General features: G+C 39.7%; 2 protein-coding genes across 2 annotated transcripts in view; both read right to left on the reverse strand.

The window, feature by feature from the left end:
* The window catches only part of LOC107486804 (receptor-like kinase TMK4), a 134,297-nt gene that overhangs the window by 90,906 nt on the left and 26,096 nt on the right, over positions 1–17,295 (reverse strand). The window lies entirely within an intron of this gene.
* LOC107486790 (receptor-like kinase TMK4) overlaps positions 6,521–17,295 on the reverse strand; it is a 13,590-nt gene continuing 2,815 nt past the window's right edge. The window contains exon 2 of the mRNA XM_016107364.3: positions 6,521–7,768. Coding sequence (XP_015962850.2) covers positions 6,690–7,768 — 1,079 coding nt within the window. The 3' untranslated portion in view covers positions 6,521–6,689. The remainder of the gene's footprint in view (positions 7,769–17,295) is intronic.

Genomic DNA, 17,295 nt, shown 5'->3' on the forward strand with positions numbered 1-17,295 from the left:
AAATGTGCTTTCCTTAATGGCTTTATTGATAGAGAAGTGTATGTGGCTCAACTCCCCGGTTTTGAACATAAAGAGTTTTCAAATCATGTTTTTAAATTAACTAAGGCTCTTTATGGTCTTAGACAAGCTCCAAGAGCTTGGTATGAAAGGCTTAGTGCCTTCTTGTTGGAAAATCAATTTCAAAGGAGAACCACCGACACTATCTTATTCATTAAAGCATCTAATGATGATATTCTTCTTGTTCAAGTTTATGTTGATGACATTGTATTTGGTTCGGCCAATGTCTCCTTGTGTGAAGAGTTTGGAAAACTCATGACTAGTGAGTTTGAGATGAGTTTAATGGGAGAGCTTACTTTCTTTCTTGGCCTCCAAATTAAGCAAATTCCTAGTGGCACTTTTATTCACCAAGGAAAGTATGCAAAAGAACTTATCAAAAAGTTTGGCCTAGAAAATTCCAAATCAATGGGCACTCCTATGCATCCCAATACTAAACTTGAAAAGGATGATGATGGCCAAGATGTGGATGAAACTAGGTATAGAGGAATGATAGGTTCACTTATGTACCTTACCTCCTCTAGACCGGATATAGTCCAAAGTGTGGGTGTATGTTCAAGGTTTCAATCACATCCAAAAGAATCCCACCTTTCGGCTGTTAAACGCATCATTAGATACATTAAGGGAACTTGTAATTATGGATTATGGTATCCTAAATCTGATGATTTTTGTGCAGTAGGTTTTTGTGATGCAGATTATGCGGGAGATCGAGTAGATAGGAGGAGCACCTCAGGCATGTGTTGTTTCCTTGGAAGCTCACTCAACATGTGGTCAAGCAAAAAACAAGCCACAGTGGCTCTATCCACTGCTGAAGCCGAATATGTTTCCGCATCTGCATGTTGCTCACAATTAATTTGGTTAAAAACACAATTGGAAGATTACAAATTAAAAATCAATAGTATACCCTTATTTTGTGATAATATGAGTGCTATAAACATTTCAAAAAATCCTGTTCTGCACTCAAGAACTAAGCACGTTGAGATAAAATATCATTTTATTAGGGAACATGTGCAAAAGGGTACTATTGATATTCAATTTGTAAAATCTGAAGACCAAATTGCTGATATTTTTACAAAACCTCTTTGTGAAGACAGATTATGTACATTGAGAAAAAGTTTGGGAATGTTTGATTTAAGTTTTATTGAAAATCAGTGAATTTGTGACTCTGTTCAGTTTTGCTCGTAGGTTTGGACGAGATGAAAATAAATTGCATAATGGAAGAGCTGTGGTCAAGGGGGAGGCAATGCAGAATTCAAAATTTTATGGGCCCCACCAAATTTCCATGACCCCACCATAATAGTTTTGTTGTTTTTCCATTTTGTTTGAAAAATAAATTCACAAAATCTCTTGATTGTCTTATCATATCTTTTGGAAGAAGCATAGGTCAAATCAAATCCTTCTTTTTCAACTAATCCCTTGACTTAAGGAAACCATCTTTTCAAACTCTTGGAAACCACCCTGGTCATTAATCACCCACCTTGTGCATTAATTATCTCATATTCTCCTTTCACTCAACATTTATTCCATTCATCCTCTCTCACACAATTCGGTTCCATTCACTCTTTCATCTCCTACTCTTTCACTCTTATTATCATGAACAAAAAAGACACACCTGAAAAGAGCACTCAAAAGTTTGAAGGGATTGCCTTGAATGACACCAAGGAGCCAGCAAATTTGGAGTCATGGGATTTCAAGAAAAAGTTTCATAAGCCACACTCTCACTATGATCCATCTAGGTTCAACTCATGTGCTTCCCATGAATTCCACAATGAAGATCTGAAAGAACGCGATCTCTGTGCTTCTTACCAAGTTAGCCTAGACTCATTCTATGCCAACGGGATCAATGTCTCCTCTCTGTTTGATAATCTTCAATGGACTCCTCTGCTTCACATCCGGAAGCCAGTTTACCCAGGTTTAGTCCGTGAATTCTATGCCAACATGAGACTTATTGATGGCATAATCCACTCATATGTGAAGAAGAGTCATATCACTCTTGATACTGGAACCATTGGGATGGCTCTAGGTTACAAAGAAGAAGGACCAAGAGCATACATGTCTAAGGAATGGGACTTACAGGTTGGAATCACCTACCAGATGGCTTTAAATCACACCTGCGAAAGTCTCTCCAAAATGGATGGTACGGCATCAACTCTCAGAGAACTTGGTCCAGATAAGACAATTCTTCTTTATAAGATCATATCTCATGTTCTCATACCACAAAGTGGTCCACGCCATCGGGTAACAGTGTCTGACTTTCTTGTCCTTTTTGCTCTCGTTACTTCATCTCAAATATCATTTGCATACCTTATGATAAGGCACATGTGGAAATCTGTCAAGAGTTCAAAAAGGCCTAATCTTCCATATGGGATGTTTCTCACCTGCATCTTTGAATATTTTAGAGTTGATCTAACAAATGAAGATGTTGAGGATAAGGTTTCATTCATTAAGGGAGAAGGAGATGGTAACAAGAATGCTGATTCTGAATCAGGAGTACAATCTATCTGATGTCTTATGTGAATTCTGGTGTTATTTGGTTCATGTTTGAACTTCTAATTGATTGTATCGATACTTTGATACACTTTTGCTATTATATCTTGAATTTTTTGTTATGTTTATCATGGTTTGTGCAGGTGCCCCTTTGATGACAAAAGGGGGAGGAAATTTAGGTTTCAAAATTGAAATTGGAACGAAACAGGGGCTGGAAAAACAGGGCAACAGGGGTTGAAATTTTCAATTTTTGAAAATTCATGATCACCCATGTTCAAAGAATGCATGTTGTTATTGCATTTGTTTTACTATGATCATTACTGTTTGAACTGCATTTTTTAGTTTATCATGATTAGTTTATTTGGCATTTGGTTTATAATGATTGATTTATTTTGATGCTTGGATGTTTGTTTCATCATTGATAAACTTGTTGGATTTAAAAATTTATTTTTGGCAGTTCCTTTAACTTGTGTAAAATATCAAAACTGCCTTGTTTTGTTCTTCAAATATTTTTCATCATATTGTTTTGCTCTGATATTCTAAACAGGAAAATGTTTGAAAAATATTTGGATAGCTTTGTGTGTATGAAATAGTTTGAGCAGTAAATCAGTTTATGATATCAAATGAGTTTTGATTATCAATTAAGACTGCTCATAAATCAAGCAATTTAGCATTATAAAATTTGCTAAATAACATTGTTACTTGAAGCTTGATTTAAATGTTACAGGTTTATGCTTCCCTTGGTAAAATAGCATATATTAAGGGGGAGCCATGTGACATTTTGAAAGGGGGAGAAATTCAAAATCAAAGGGAGTATTCCTTACTCAATCTATAAATTTCTTTCCATTTCAATTTTAATAATGTTTGTCATCAAGGGGGAGATTGATGAGTTTGGAAAACTCCTATTTAATTTTGATGATGAACAAACATTATTGAAATAATCAAATACAAAATTATTAATTTAATCCTAATTCATATATGCTTAATTAATAATTTTGTTGTGCAGATTTCATGATGGGCCGAGAAATGAGTTTCTGACTTAAGCCCAATAATTAGCCCTGTTGCATGTTTTATACTATGAGGCTGAAATTTTATATTAATGGGCCAGAATAAATATTATTGTTGCAAGCCCAAACAGATGCTTTCTTGTGTGTTCTATGCTTGATCCAAAATTTATCAGGAAAGCAAATGTTATTCTTGGGCCTGATTATTATTATCATTGCAACCAAGCCCAATTCTACTTGAAAGGAGAGTTCCTCATGCTTGACCACTCATGCTTTGTCCGAATCCATGAAGCAAAAGAAAAACAAAGCCTTAATTGCTTCCAACGGATTCCACTACAAGGATTTCAAAGTTAATTTAAGCATTGGGAACATAAGCAAGTGAGAGAAGATTGATTTGACTAAAGGCATCATTGCTACACGCCACTTTAAGGGAAGTAAAAGCAAGCTATTTTTAATTAATTAGTTTAACCACTTTGTTAATTGCTTTTACTTTAACTTCACATTCTCTCTCATCTCTTTCTTCTTCTCTCTTTGGTCTTTGTCCAGTAAACCATGGACGTCGTGCTCTTCAACAAAGAAAAAGAAAGAGTTGCATGCATCAAGACCATCAAGCTAATGATGGCAAGAAAACACACAAAAATAAAAGTGAGCTGTGGCTAAGATATTCACCAAATGTGGATAGATTTGGTGAGATTATCTTGAGCCTTTTATGCTCAGAAAAGAAAGATGAAGATTCGGCCAGCTAGAGGAGATTCTTGAAGCATGGCTTGTCTTTGATTCTGCTCAACCACCACAGGGAGTAGCTAGAGTGGCGAAGTGATGGTTGAAGGCAGAGATTGAAGCAGATAAAGTCATCATCATCATGAGGCATCAAGGGCCAGAAATCCATCTTGGAGAGGAAGCCAAGGATGGAGAGCCCGGATTGATGAAGGTTGATGATCAAGAAAGGACTAGAGGTAATTGCATGTTGGTTAATGCATGGTTATCTCTTCTCTCTCTGTGTGGCCGAACCGGTTCTGTGTTTGTTGAAGGAGGAAGATGTTGGTTCGGTTTTGGCTTCAAGTGTGGAGGCTTTTCTCTTCTTTAAAAAGGGGAAAAAAGGCAGAGAGTGCAAAATTAAAAGAAAAAGCCATAGATGTCTTAGAGGTCCTTTGTTCATCTATGTTGTGTATCATGATTCTGTGGGAATCCCCTTGTAAGTTGGGTTAGCATTTTACAAGTTGTAATCAGGTTGATTATAGTGAAATTCCATCATGTTTGTGATGGAGACTGGATGTAGGCTGCACTGCACTTAGCAGCCGAACCAGGATATATCTGGGTGCAATCTCTTTCTCTTTCTACTCCATTTCTGTTTTCTACCACACACGAGCAAAAGACGGAATTATCTCGTGCCAAGTGACGAGACAAAACAAAAAGTCTCGTGACAAGGGACGAGACAAAACAAAGTTGCTCGTGTCAAGTGACGAGCAAAAACAGAAAAGTCTTCTCTGAAGTTCAGCAAGTGCTAGCATTTAAAAAGGGGGCTAAGATTCAACCCCCCTTCTCTTAGCCACTGAAACCATCAATTTAATATATCTAAATATTTATTATAGGATATTACGTTTTTATTATTTCGATTCTCTTACATCTATAAATATATTTTTATATTGCATTATTCTATACAACTTGAATATACATAAATCTTTTCTTTATGGTAGAAACTCAGGTGCAGTCAACTTCACGTGAAGTTGATACTTGAGAGCCGTTAGATAATTTGACTGATTTGACTAAATTTTCATCTAACGGCTCTTAGATATTAACTTCACGTGAAGTCCACTTCACCTGCAAACAAAGAAATTGTAAAATGTGTTGATCGCTGATCCTATGTGCTTTTTTCACTATCTTATTACTTTTATATTATCAATGAGCAAACAATAAAGAAGAGCAGGAATAAGTTACGGCAATAAGAAATTCATGTGAATTTCCCAATCGGAGAGTAATATGCTGCATAAAAAGGAAATCTTACTCCAAATCTCTGCGCTGGAGAAATTCAAAATGAATTTATATTGCCAATGAAGTATCATCCTAGGTGCCATATGAAGGTTTAAAGTCATACTCATTCCCTTCTATAATCAGTTAACTTGAAGTTAAAGAATATTTCCTTGTTTAAGGTATTTATATTATTTTAAAGTTTCATATTTGCAAATGTTCTTTGCATTAAGCCACGAAAATAACTAGTAAATAAATTACATAAAGATTTGGAGGTTCAACAAGAGGAATCTGAATCATTATTTGCAAATGATATTTGCAGATGTTCTTTGCCAGGCCCATATTCTAAGTAGTTCAAGTAAGAGGAATCTGAATCATTATCAAGAGGATCATTAAGTATAGAAGAATAGAGTTATGAGAGAGGAGCATCACAAACAGAGAAGCCATTTTAGAAAATAGCAGAGGATCGGAGTATGTGTGTTTAATTAACTTTGCAAAACTAATGAAGTAATCAAACAAGATTAAAGGGATAACACAAGAAATTTCAAAGAAAAGGATAGTAATTAAGACCTATAAACGTATTGTCGAGTTTAATTTGACTTTATAGAGTATATACATAATACGTGTATATAGGAACTTAAATATTCAACTAGTTAAGTATTTTTTTTCCTTAAAAAATATAAATATCATTAAACATTATTTCTACATAACATGCAGAGTAGCCATCATAGAAAAATTAAAGGATAGATAAGAAACTAGAGTGAGTACAAGACAACAATAATTCAAATATTATTTTTAGACTTTTGAAAATCATATGTAAGATACAATATAATGTTAAATGTGTTCAATGAGAGAGACAACATTAGATACTCAAACTAATGTAGTATTTGAGATGGTTTACTTGACTTGTATACAGAGTAAAATTATAATATTATTCATTTTATGTATTATATGAAGAAATTTGAGAATCTATGTTGTAAAATCACACTAAATCACATTATATTAAAGAGTTCCGTTTGTCACAGATTTTACAAATGGAAAGCTTCACTTTTCTCACGTCAACAAGTTCTTATAGCTCCACAAAACAACACCATTTGAGAAAAAGAGATACCATGCAAGAGTGGTGTCATGAGAAATATGTTACACAACAATTACATAAAGCTATATCTGAAGATCTTAACTTTCTGGCTTTGGAGGAAATGGGACAGAATCAAGTGGTCCTTCTAACATCTCTATTACTTTTTTCATGCAAGGTCTGTCAGATGGATTTTTTTGAATACACCACATGCTTACTAAAATAATCTTCTTTGTCAAATCATTTTCATCATCTATGTCTGTCAAGCATCTTGTTGAAAGATTATCTTGCTCCAGTTCTTCATAAATCCAATCTGTAAAATACATTTCACTGGTATGTAGATCTTTATTATTATAATTCTTTTTTCCTCCCATTACTTTAAGAATCAACTTTCCATAACTATACACATCAGATTTATGAGAAACTTGAGAAACTCCCGTGTGTATTTGACTATAAACTTCTGGTGCAATATATCCTGGAGTTCCTCCTACGTATTGTAGACATACAATACTCTTTTTCTTTGCGCATATTTTAGCCAGTCCGAAATCAGCAATTTTAGGAACAAAATCTTCATCCAAAAGAATATTTTGAGGTTTAATATCAAGATGTAAAATCTTAGTATTACATCCCCAATGTAAATATTCAAGTCCTCGAGCAATACCAATTATAATCTGGTAGAGGCTGCTCCCATCCAACTTACACACCTCTTCATTAATAAATTTATCTAAAGAGCCATTTGGCATGAATTCATAAATCAAAGCTCTTTTATTTGTCTCGTAACAAAATCCTAAAAATGGAACAATATTCACATGAGATGTTCCAATAATACTTGCAACCTCATTTATGAATTCTTCTCCCTTCAATTCTTCTCCATTAAATTCTTTTTCATTATTTTTGGACTCCTTCAATATCTTCACTGCTACTTGACGATCATTACTTAAACTTCCTTTATATACAACACCAAATGCTCCTTTTCCTAGTTCCTCACGAAACGAATTGGTCATCTTTTTTACCTGTGAGTAACTATATCGTTTTTGCACCATAAACCCATGACTTTGTATCAAACCCTCAACTTTGCGGTCAACCATTGTCTTTTTTAACATGATTTTCCGTAAACTCTTGCTTTTGTAAATAACCACAACACATGCTACAAAAATTCCAACACTGGCTGCTGCTAAGCCTGTACATATATATATGCAAGAAGTGGAGATCAATTACAAATAATAAATTGATTGCTTTGAGAAAATTTGATAAGAAACAAAGACCAAAAATTCAATCACTCATAATTTTTATTTTGAGCTGGTAAAAATTTTAAAACGATTCTACAAGTTTGATGTTTTAAATACTAAAGCAAAGGAACAACAGAATTCTTTTAAGTGTGTTACCATGATAAAATCTAATTCGGAAAGTGCTTCATGCATTTGGTTTCTATATAGACTTTACTATGCATATTAATCCATTATTATTTATATATCATATTTGTCTATTCGTTACGAATTTTCAAATCCTGAAGATCTCTATGTATATATCCAAGTATATATCTAGAAGGGAATCTTGTCACGGCCCAAAATAAGCATAATTAGCGTTTAGGAAAAATAGTCTCTTAGTAAATCTAATAAATTTAAATATAAATTAAACAAAAAAATTATAAATATTTTTAATAAATTTATAAATATTAGGATAAATAATTACACATTATTTTTAACAAAAACATAGAATAAATGAGTATGATTGAACTAAAACAGTATGTGTGACTAAACAAAAATAAATTTACTTTTATGAATAATAAATCTAAAATAATACTACACGCATAAATTTTATTGTCAGCCAAGTCCAACTAAATTAGTCACCATTAAAAGAAGGGTAATGTTAGGTAACCAATAATTTTTTTGAACAATATAAACAACCACCAATAAAATAAAAACACACTAGTGACACTACACTTCTAAACAGTGACGGATCCAGAAAATTGATAGTGGGGGCGAAATATATATAACATGATAATAATTTTATAATAAAAATATTATGTTTACATAAAAAGTTAACTATCAAATTATCTACTATAAATTTGTGTATAAATATTGTTCATACCCTGCCCCAATAATAAAGGCCCAGGTCCAAAAGAAAGGCCTAGTCTAGAGGATTGAGCCTCGCTAAGCACCGACCTTCGTGATAAGAAGTCGGTGTTGACTACGACTTGTCCTAAAGAAGTCGGGCACGAGATTAGCTGGCAGATAAACACTCATTCAAATGAGTAACCGCCCCTAAAATCTCTCTAACCGCTTCATCAAGCCATATCTTAACCTCCCTAAGATGATGGGACGGTTAACACCCTAAAGATATGACACTACTCCAACGGTGGTTATTGGCTCACCACTATAAATACAATGACACCCCTCAGGTATCTCTAAGCCCAATACTCTCTAGACCTGCTAACACCCTTGCTAACTTAGGCATCGGAGTGTCTTTGCAGGTACCACCTTCCATTCACTCACGTATACAAGTCGGAAGGAGGCTCCAGCGTGCGAACCAGCTCGGAGACTACCGTTCGTAGACGATTGGGCCAACTAGCGCCATCCACTCTATTAATCTCCAGTTACCCACCGTAACATTGGCGCCGTTGCCGAGGACCCGAGAGATCATCCATCGATGGCGGACAGATCCCACGAAGAAGGCCATGTGGAGACAGATTCTGAGCAAGAGAATCTGGACACAGGCAATAACGATGGGGACTCACCCTCCATCAGGAAATCGATAATCAACATAGGGAAGGCACCTCCGGAGTAAAAAACCCAAAAGTAAACTCCTCGGAAGGGCGCAAGTCAGAAAAGGAAGGACCACCCCATGTAACTGAACTCATTGGATTAGTCCACAGCCGCCTGGAGCAGTTAGAGCAGGAGCGAGAGCGGCAAAAGGAAACTGAAAAGAGCCTAAAAGAGGAGAAGGAACGACGAAAAGAGTTAGAAAGAAAACTCTCAAAGTTGGAATCCTCCCTCAAAAGTCGCAACTCCCGTGACGAACAAGAAGAGTCACCCTTAGGTGGAGAGGATCCCTTTAGCGAGGACATAATGAGGGCTAAAGTTCCGAGGAACTTCAAAAGCCCTGATATGGACCTCTACGACGGAACCACGGATCCAAAGCATCACCTGAGCAACTTTAAAAGTCGGATGTACCTAGCTGATGCTTCCGACGCTACGCGATGCAAAGCCTTCCCGACCACTCTATCGAAAGCAGCGATGAAGTGGTTCGATAGCCTCCCCCCGAGGTCGGTTACCAGTTTTGAAGACCTCTCAAGGAAGTTTCTGATGAGGTTCTCAATCCAGAAAGACAAGGTGAAACATGCACCAAGCCTCCTGGGAATAAAACAGGAGGTCGGAGAGTCTTTACGAGCCTATATGGAAAGGTTCAACAAAGCATGTTTGGAAATTCAAGACCTGCCCACAGAAGCAGTCATAATGGGATTAGTCAATGGACTCAGAGAAGGCCCCTTCTCGCAGTCTATATCTAAAAGACATCCCGTTTCTCTAAGTGATGTACAGGAAAGAGCTGAAAAGTACATCAATATGGAGGAAAACGCCAAGTTGAGAGACCTGAGTTGGCGACCTGGGCCCCCTCCCTCAACAAAAGAGAGAGAGCAGAAGTACATCAACATGGAGAAAAACGCCAGACTGAGAGAGTCGAGCTGGCGACCTGGGCACCTCTCCTCGATAAAAGATAGAGAGAGGGAGCCCAAGAAGAAGGAAGACCTCGGTCTTGACAGACCCAGGAAATATCACTCTTATACTCCTCTAAAAGTTTCTATAGTGGACGTATACAGAGAAATTTGCAATACTGAAAGGCTGCCACCTCCTAGGCCCATTAAAAATAAAAAGGGGGAAGTCGCAGCGATTACTGCGAGTACCATAAAATATATGGTCACTCCACAAACGACTGCTACGACCTTAAAAATGTGATAGAAAAGCTGGCTAGAGAAGGTCGGCTTGATAGATATCTCATAGAAAGGTCGAACAGTCATGGAAAGAGAAAGCGAGATGATATGGATAGAAGAGACCCACCACCGCAGACTCCAGAGAGACATATCCATATGATCTCAGGAGGGTTTGCGGAAGGGGGACTTACCAAATCCTCTCGCAAAAGACATCTCAAAAGAGTCTACCAGGTCGGGGAGGAGTCACCCGACCTTCCTACCATTTCATTTACAAAAGAAGATGGGCAAGGAATAATCCATGGACACAATGATCCAGTAGTAATAACTATGATCCTGGCAAATGCCCATCTCCACAGAACCCTAGTGGACCAAGGAAGCTCGGCGGACATTCTTTTTAAGCCCGCTTTTGACAAACTAGGGCTGGATGAGAAAGAATTAAGAGCCTACCTCGACACCTTGTATGGATTAGGTGACACGCCAATAAAACCACTGGGATTTTTACCCCTCCACACCACTTTTGGAAAAGGGGAAAAATCAAAGACTCTGAGTATAGACTTCATAGTCATAGATGTAGGGTCAGCATACAATGCTTTGATCGGCAGAGCTATCCTTAATCAACTCGGAGCGGTGGTATCCACTCCCCACCTCTGCATGAAATTCCCGACCTCAGTGGGAATAGCAACGGTAAGGGGAGATCAAAAGTTGGCAAGGAAATGCTACAATGAAAGCCTAAATCTGAGAGGAAAGGGCAGAGAAGTTCACACAATAGAGCTCGGCAGCGCAAGGGCCAGAGAAGAGCTGCGACCACAACCGGGAGGAAAAACCGAGGAGATACATGTCGGTAAAGAGGAAGGGAAAAACACTTATATAGGAGCCAACCTAGGGGAAACTCTAAAACAAGAGTTGGCTAAACTCCTAAGAGATAATTCTGACCTCTTCGCCTGGAAGGCCTCTGACATGCCTGGGATTGACCCTGAGCTCATGTCCCACGAGCTCTCGGTTTATCCAGGGTCCCGACCTGTACAACAAAGAAGATGCAAGCTCGGCCCAGAACGAGCCCTAATAGTAGAAGAACAAGTACAAGCACTCCTGGAAGCTGGCTTCATCAGAGAAGTCAAGTACCCAACATGGCTAGCCAATGTAGTGCTAGTCAAAAAACAGAATGGCAAATGGAGAATGTGTGTCGACTACACCGACTTAAATAAGGCATGTCCCAAGGATCCTTATCCCCTACCAAGTATTGATACCCTAGTGGATTCCAGCTCGGGGTACCAATACTTATCATTTATGGACGCCTACTCGGGATATAATCAAATCCCGATGTATGAGCCCGACCAGGAGAAAACATCATTCATCACACCCAGAGCCAATTTCTGCTACGTGGTCATGCCATTCGGATTGAAGAACGCAGGAGCCACATATCAAAGGTTGATGAATAAAGTGTTTTCCCCTCACCTGGGAAGTCTAATGGAAGTATACGTCGACGACATGCTGGTAAAGACGAAGAAAGAAGTCGACCTCCTGACAGACCTCTCTCAAGTCTCCGACACCATAAGGCTGCACGGGATGAGACTAAACCCCGCAAAGTGCGCCTTCGCGGTGGAAGCGGGAAAATTTCTAGGGTTTATGCTAACACAAAGAGGGATCGAAGCCAATCCCGACAAATGTAGAGCCATCCTAGAAATGAAAAGTCCGACTTGTTTGAGAGAAGTCCAACAGCTGAATGGCCGACTTGCAGCCCTCTCCAGATTTTTGGCAGGGTCGGCACTGAAATCCCTTCCACTATTCTCCTTGTTAAGAAAGGGATGCCAGTTCGAATGGACTCCTGAATGCGAGGAGGCGTTCCAGGAGTTCAAAAAGTTTTTAAGCCAACCTCCTATTCTAACCCGACCAGTATCTGGAAAAGACCTCGTCCTGTACTTATCCGTAGCGGACAAGGCTGTCTCATCAGCCTTGATAAGAGAAGACGAGGTCGGACAACATCCAGTTTACTTCATCAGTAAAGTTCTACAAGGCCCTGAACTAAGGTACCACAAACTAGAGAAGTTTGCCTACTCCTTAGTAATAGCCTCACGAAGGCTACGACCCTACTTTCAGGCTCATACAATAAGAGTCCGTACGAACCAACCCATGAAGCAAATCCTCCAAAAGACGGATGTTGCAGGGAGAATGGTCCAATGGGCAATAGAGCTCTCCAAGTTCGACTTAAGATATGAAACTCGGACGGCTATTAAAGCCCAATGCCTCGCCGACTTCATCACAGAATACGCAGGGGATCAGGAGGAAAAACCAACTACATGGGAACTCTATGTAGATGGATCTTCCAACAAAACAGGAAGCAGCGCAGGTATAATATTGGCGGATGAAAGAGGAACCCAGATAGAAGTTTCCTTGAAATTTGAATTCCCAGCTTCAAATAATCAGGCAGAATACGAAGCCTTGATTGCGGGATTGAAGCTGGCAGAAGAAGTCGGTGCTACAAAGGTGATGATATACAGCGACTCACAAGTGGTGACCTCCCAAATAAGCGGAGAATATCAGGCAAAGGACCCTAATATGAAGAGGTACTTGGAAAAAACTTTGGAACACCTTGGGCGCTTTGCAGAAACCGAGGTCAAACACATAACTCGGGATCTAAACAGCAGAGCGGACGCCCTATCCAAGTTAGCAAGTACCAAACCAGGAGGGAACAACAGAAGCCTGATCCAAGAAACCCTCCAGGAACCCTCAGTAGTAAAAATAGAAGACAAACAAGAAGTACTTGAAGTAGTCGGTTTAAACCTCGGATGGATGAACCCCTTAGTCGAGTACATGAAATTCGACATCCTCCCTACAGAGGAGAAAGAAGTTAAAAAGATCCGAAGGGAAGCACAAAACTACACCCTGGTGAGAAATATCCTCTACAGAAGAGGGATATCAACACCATTGTTAAAGTGCATACCGACCTCAAGAATCACCGAGGTACTGGAGGAAGTACATTGTGGGATCTGCGAAAATCATCTCGGAGCAAGGTCGTTAGCCAGGAAAGTAATCCGAGCTGGATTCTACTGGCCGACCTTGCAGAAAGATGCCACAAAATTGTAAACAAATGTCAACCATGTCAGATGCATGCAAATTTCCACGTGGCTCCACCAGAAGAGCTTCTCAGTATCACTTCTCCATGGCCTTTTGCAAAATGGGGAATGGATTTGTTAGGTCCATTTTCCCAAGCGCCAGGACAAGTCAAATACCTGATCGTGGGGATAGATTATTTCACAAAGTGGATAGAAGCAGAACCATTGGCTACCATCACCGCTCAAAGAAGTCGGAGGTTCCTCTATAAAAATATCATCACAAGATATGGGATACCTTATTCCATCACTACGGATAATGGAACCCAATTCACCGATGCTACCTTCAGAAGCTTAGTAGCCAGTATGAAAATCAAACATCAGTTTACCTCGGTGGAACACCCACAAGCCAATGGGCAAGCCGAGGTAGCCAACAAAGTCATACTGGCAGGGCTAAAGAAGAGATTGCAAGAAGCAAAAGGAGCTTGGGCTGAAGAGCTCCCTCAGGTGCTATGGGCTTATAGGACAACCCTCCAATCCGCCACGGGAGAAACACCTTTCCGACTAGTTTATGGCGTAGAAGCCATGATACCGATAGAAATCAATGAGCAAAGCCCAAGGGTAATTCTCCATGATGAGGTCGGAAACATATGGGGACACAAAGAGGAGCTCGACTTGCTCCCCGAAGTCCGAGAAGATGCCCAGAAAAGAGAAGCGGCATTGAAACAAAGGATGACCACAAGGTACAACAAAAAAGTCATTCGAAGAACATTTGCCCCGGATGACTTGGTCTTAATCAGAAACGACATTGGAGTCAACAAATCAGGAGAAGGAAAGCTCGCCCTAAATTGGAAGGGACCATACAAAGTCAATGAAGTTTTAGGAAAAGGTTATTATAAAGTAACCGACCTGAACGACACTGAGTTACCAAGGTCGTGGCATACTTATAATATGAAAAGGTACTACAGTTAAAAGCGAACTCTACTCCCTGATGTACTCTTTTCCCAACTTCACGATTTTTTCCCAAAATTAAAGGGTTTTTTCTGGAGAAGGGTTTTTAACGAGGCATCATAGTAGAGACTAAGGGAAAATAGGCTATTAAAACCCTTAGTAGCAAGAAGGTACCTCCCCAATTAATAAAGATCTTTTTTTCATCTATAATATCTCTTTTAAACCCCTTTTTCTATTTTTCTAAGTCTTTCTACGAAACGCGCCGACTTAAGCTCGACAAAACGTGAAAATCCCATGAACCGACCTAGATGGTCGTCAGGATAAAACGACGAGGTACAAGTCGGCGTAAAGAGGTTATGTAAGCCGATCGTAAAACTCAGAAACAATCCGACTCATAAGTCGAAATGAGAACCCAAGTAGAAAAACTCGGAAGTACTTCAACCCGTAAATCGGAGTGAAGGAACGAGTAAAAGAAAAACGCATCGCAAAAATAACCTAAGTCACAGGAACTCACTAAAACAAAGTTGAGTATAAGGGATAATAAAAAGAGATTGAAAAACCTAAGGAAAAGTTTAAGGGCTGTCCTAAAAAGTCCTTAAACCAAAGGCTCAGAGAAACAAACAAGCCTAAGCAAAAGGTTTTCAGGAAAAGATCAAGGGAACTTCGAAAAATCAAAAAAGCATACACGCATGAGGTAATCAAAACCCTTATCCAAAAAAGGGCATTTATTTTAACTTCAAAACCCTTATTAAAAAGGGTATATTTTTTAAATATTTTGTTTACGGCCCTAAAAGGCCAAAGGAAATTGTTCAAACCACACAACCAACTGAAAGTAAATAAAAGAGTTTAAAATGAGGAGCCCACAAGCCGGGCCCCCAAATAGCTACGAATCATTTTTTAGGAAGAGGAGCAGACGGATCACCGCCTCCAGAATCAGGAGGAGCGCCACCAAAGGCATCCATGGGAGATGAAGAGATAGGAAGATCCACTGAAGAACTCGGAGCGTCTTTAGAACGAGGAGGGGACTCAATAATCCTCTGTCCCCGAGTCTTCAATTCTGACTCGGAAACGATTACGGGGGTAGGAAGATCTACAATGGCACCATCAATAAGAACTTTGTCAGGATGTAAAGGGGAAAGATCCAAGTCGGGAGCAATAACTCTGACTTGCTCCAGGAAGATCCTCCAAGACCCCTCGGCGCCATCAGCGATAGAGTCCTCCAACTCATCATATGCCTTCCGAGAATTCAACAGATCAGTCTTCACAGACACAAGATCATTGAATAAACTTTGGTAGCTGGCCTGCGCTGTTTTCCTCAGATCCATCTCCATGTTGTATTGGGCCTGCAAAACCTTCCCTTTCTCCCGGAGGGTATCTCTCTCCTCCCTCAGCTTGGCGATTTCCTTCTTCAACTCTCCCTCATGCTCTTGGTATGCACGAAGCCTTCCTTCCAGCTCCTCAACCCTCGAGGTCATCCCTAAAGAGCTGAAAGGAGCCTTCTCAAAAATATCCAAGAGCTTGCCACAGACCCCCGCCGCTTTGAGACTCTCCTCGATCATAGTGGTAAGGTGGCTCCGAACAGACATATCATCCATGCTTATACGAGCATGAGGGTAGATATTTTTTCGGACGAATGCAAGAGCATCCGCCTTAACCTCACCAGAAGAACCAGACTCTAAGGTCTTGCGCTTCTTTGGATCAGGGGAAGGTTGGACGACGGGGGGCGGCTGAGAGGAAGCTGAAGAAGAAATCACAATGGGTTTGGAAAGAGTCCCAACATTCCGAGGAGGAGGAGGAGGAGAGATGACCCTGGCACCACCAGTCCGGGCGCGAGACTTGGCTTTGGCCTCCTGGACTCTCTGGTAAGATTCCTGGGCATTTGTCTTTGCCATTTCTGAAAAAGAAAACAATAGCTAAGGAATCAAACAAGTCGGAATGAGCAGTTAACAAGTCAGGAATCTAATAAACAAGAGAAAACTACCTAGCTGTGCTCGGATAAAGGTCGGAGACCCTTGGAGAAACTTTTTAGTATCCAAGTATGGGGCCCTCCCCCACACTTCTCGGAGGAACCCCACAATGGCAGCCTCTACTTCATCCAGGTCATCCAGACCATATTTCTCACAAGGGGAGGACTCCAGCCAGTATAAGGGAAAGCGAGGAGAAGAGTTATCATCCAGAAAAAAGGGGTGATGACCCTCTACAGCTTGCACTTTAAAAAAGTAATTTTAAAATCATGGAAGGACTCGTCAAAAAGGGTAAAAATTCTCCGACCTTGTATGGCTCGGAAGGAAACCCATTGTTGTTTATTGTTCAGCCCACTAAAAGGCTTGGTCATATGAAAAAGATGGAAAAAGATCTTCAGAGAAGTCGGGAAATCCAGAGCATGGCTAATAAATTGATAAATTTTCAAGAAACCCCAAGAGTTGGGGTGAAGCTGGGTAGGGGCAACCCGACAATGCTGCAAAACAGACATCTCAAAATCTGAAAAGGGTAGAAAGACGCCCAAACGGGTGATCATGCACTCATACATAAAGAAGAAATGAGGAGCCATTTCATTGGCTCTCCCATGACAAACTCGGTCCTCTGAACCTGGGATAAGCAATTCATACTTAGGCTCATCCTCATCCGAAGTACAGAGCCGGTGGTGGGTGCGAAGATGAGTAATAAACTCCACATCAACCAACGACTCCTCCCCTAGAACAGTAACATCGACCCAATCTACGGAGGCCATTTTCTTTTTCTAAAGAAAAATGAGGAAACCTACAAACGGAAAAAAAA

This window comes from Arachis duranensis, chromosome 4 (assembly GCF_000817695.3).
Source record: "Arachis duranensis cultivar V14167 chromosome 4, aradu.V14167.gnm2.J7QH, whole genome shotgun sequence".
NCBI lineage: Eukaryota > Viridiplantae > Streptophyta > Magnoliopsida > Fabales > Fabaceae > Arachis > Arachis duranensis.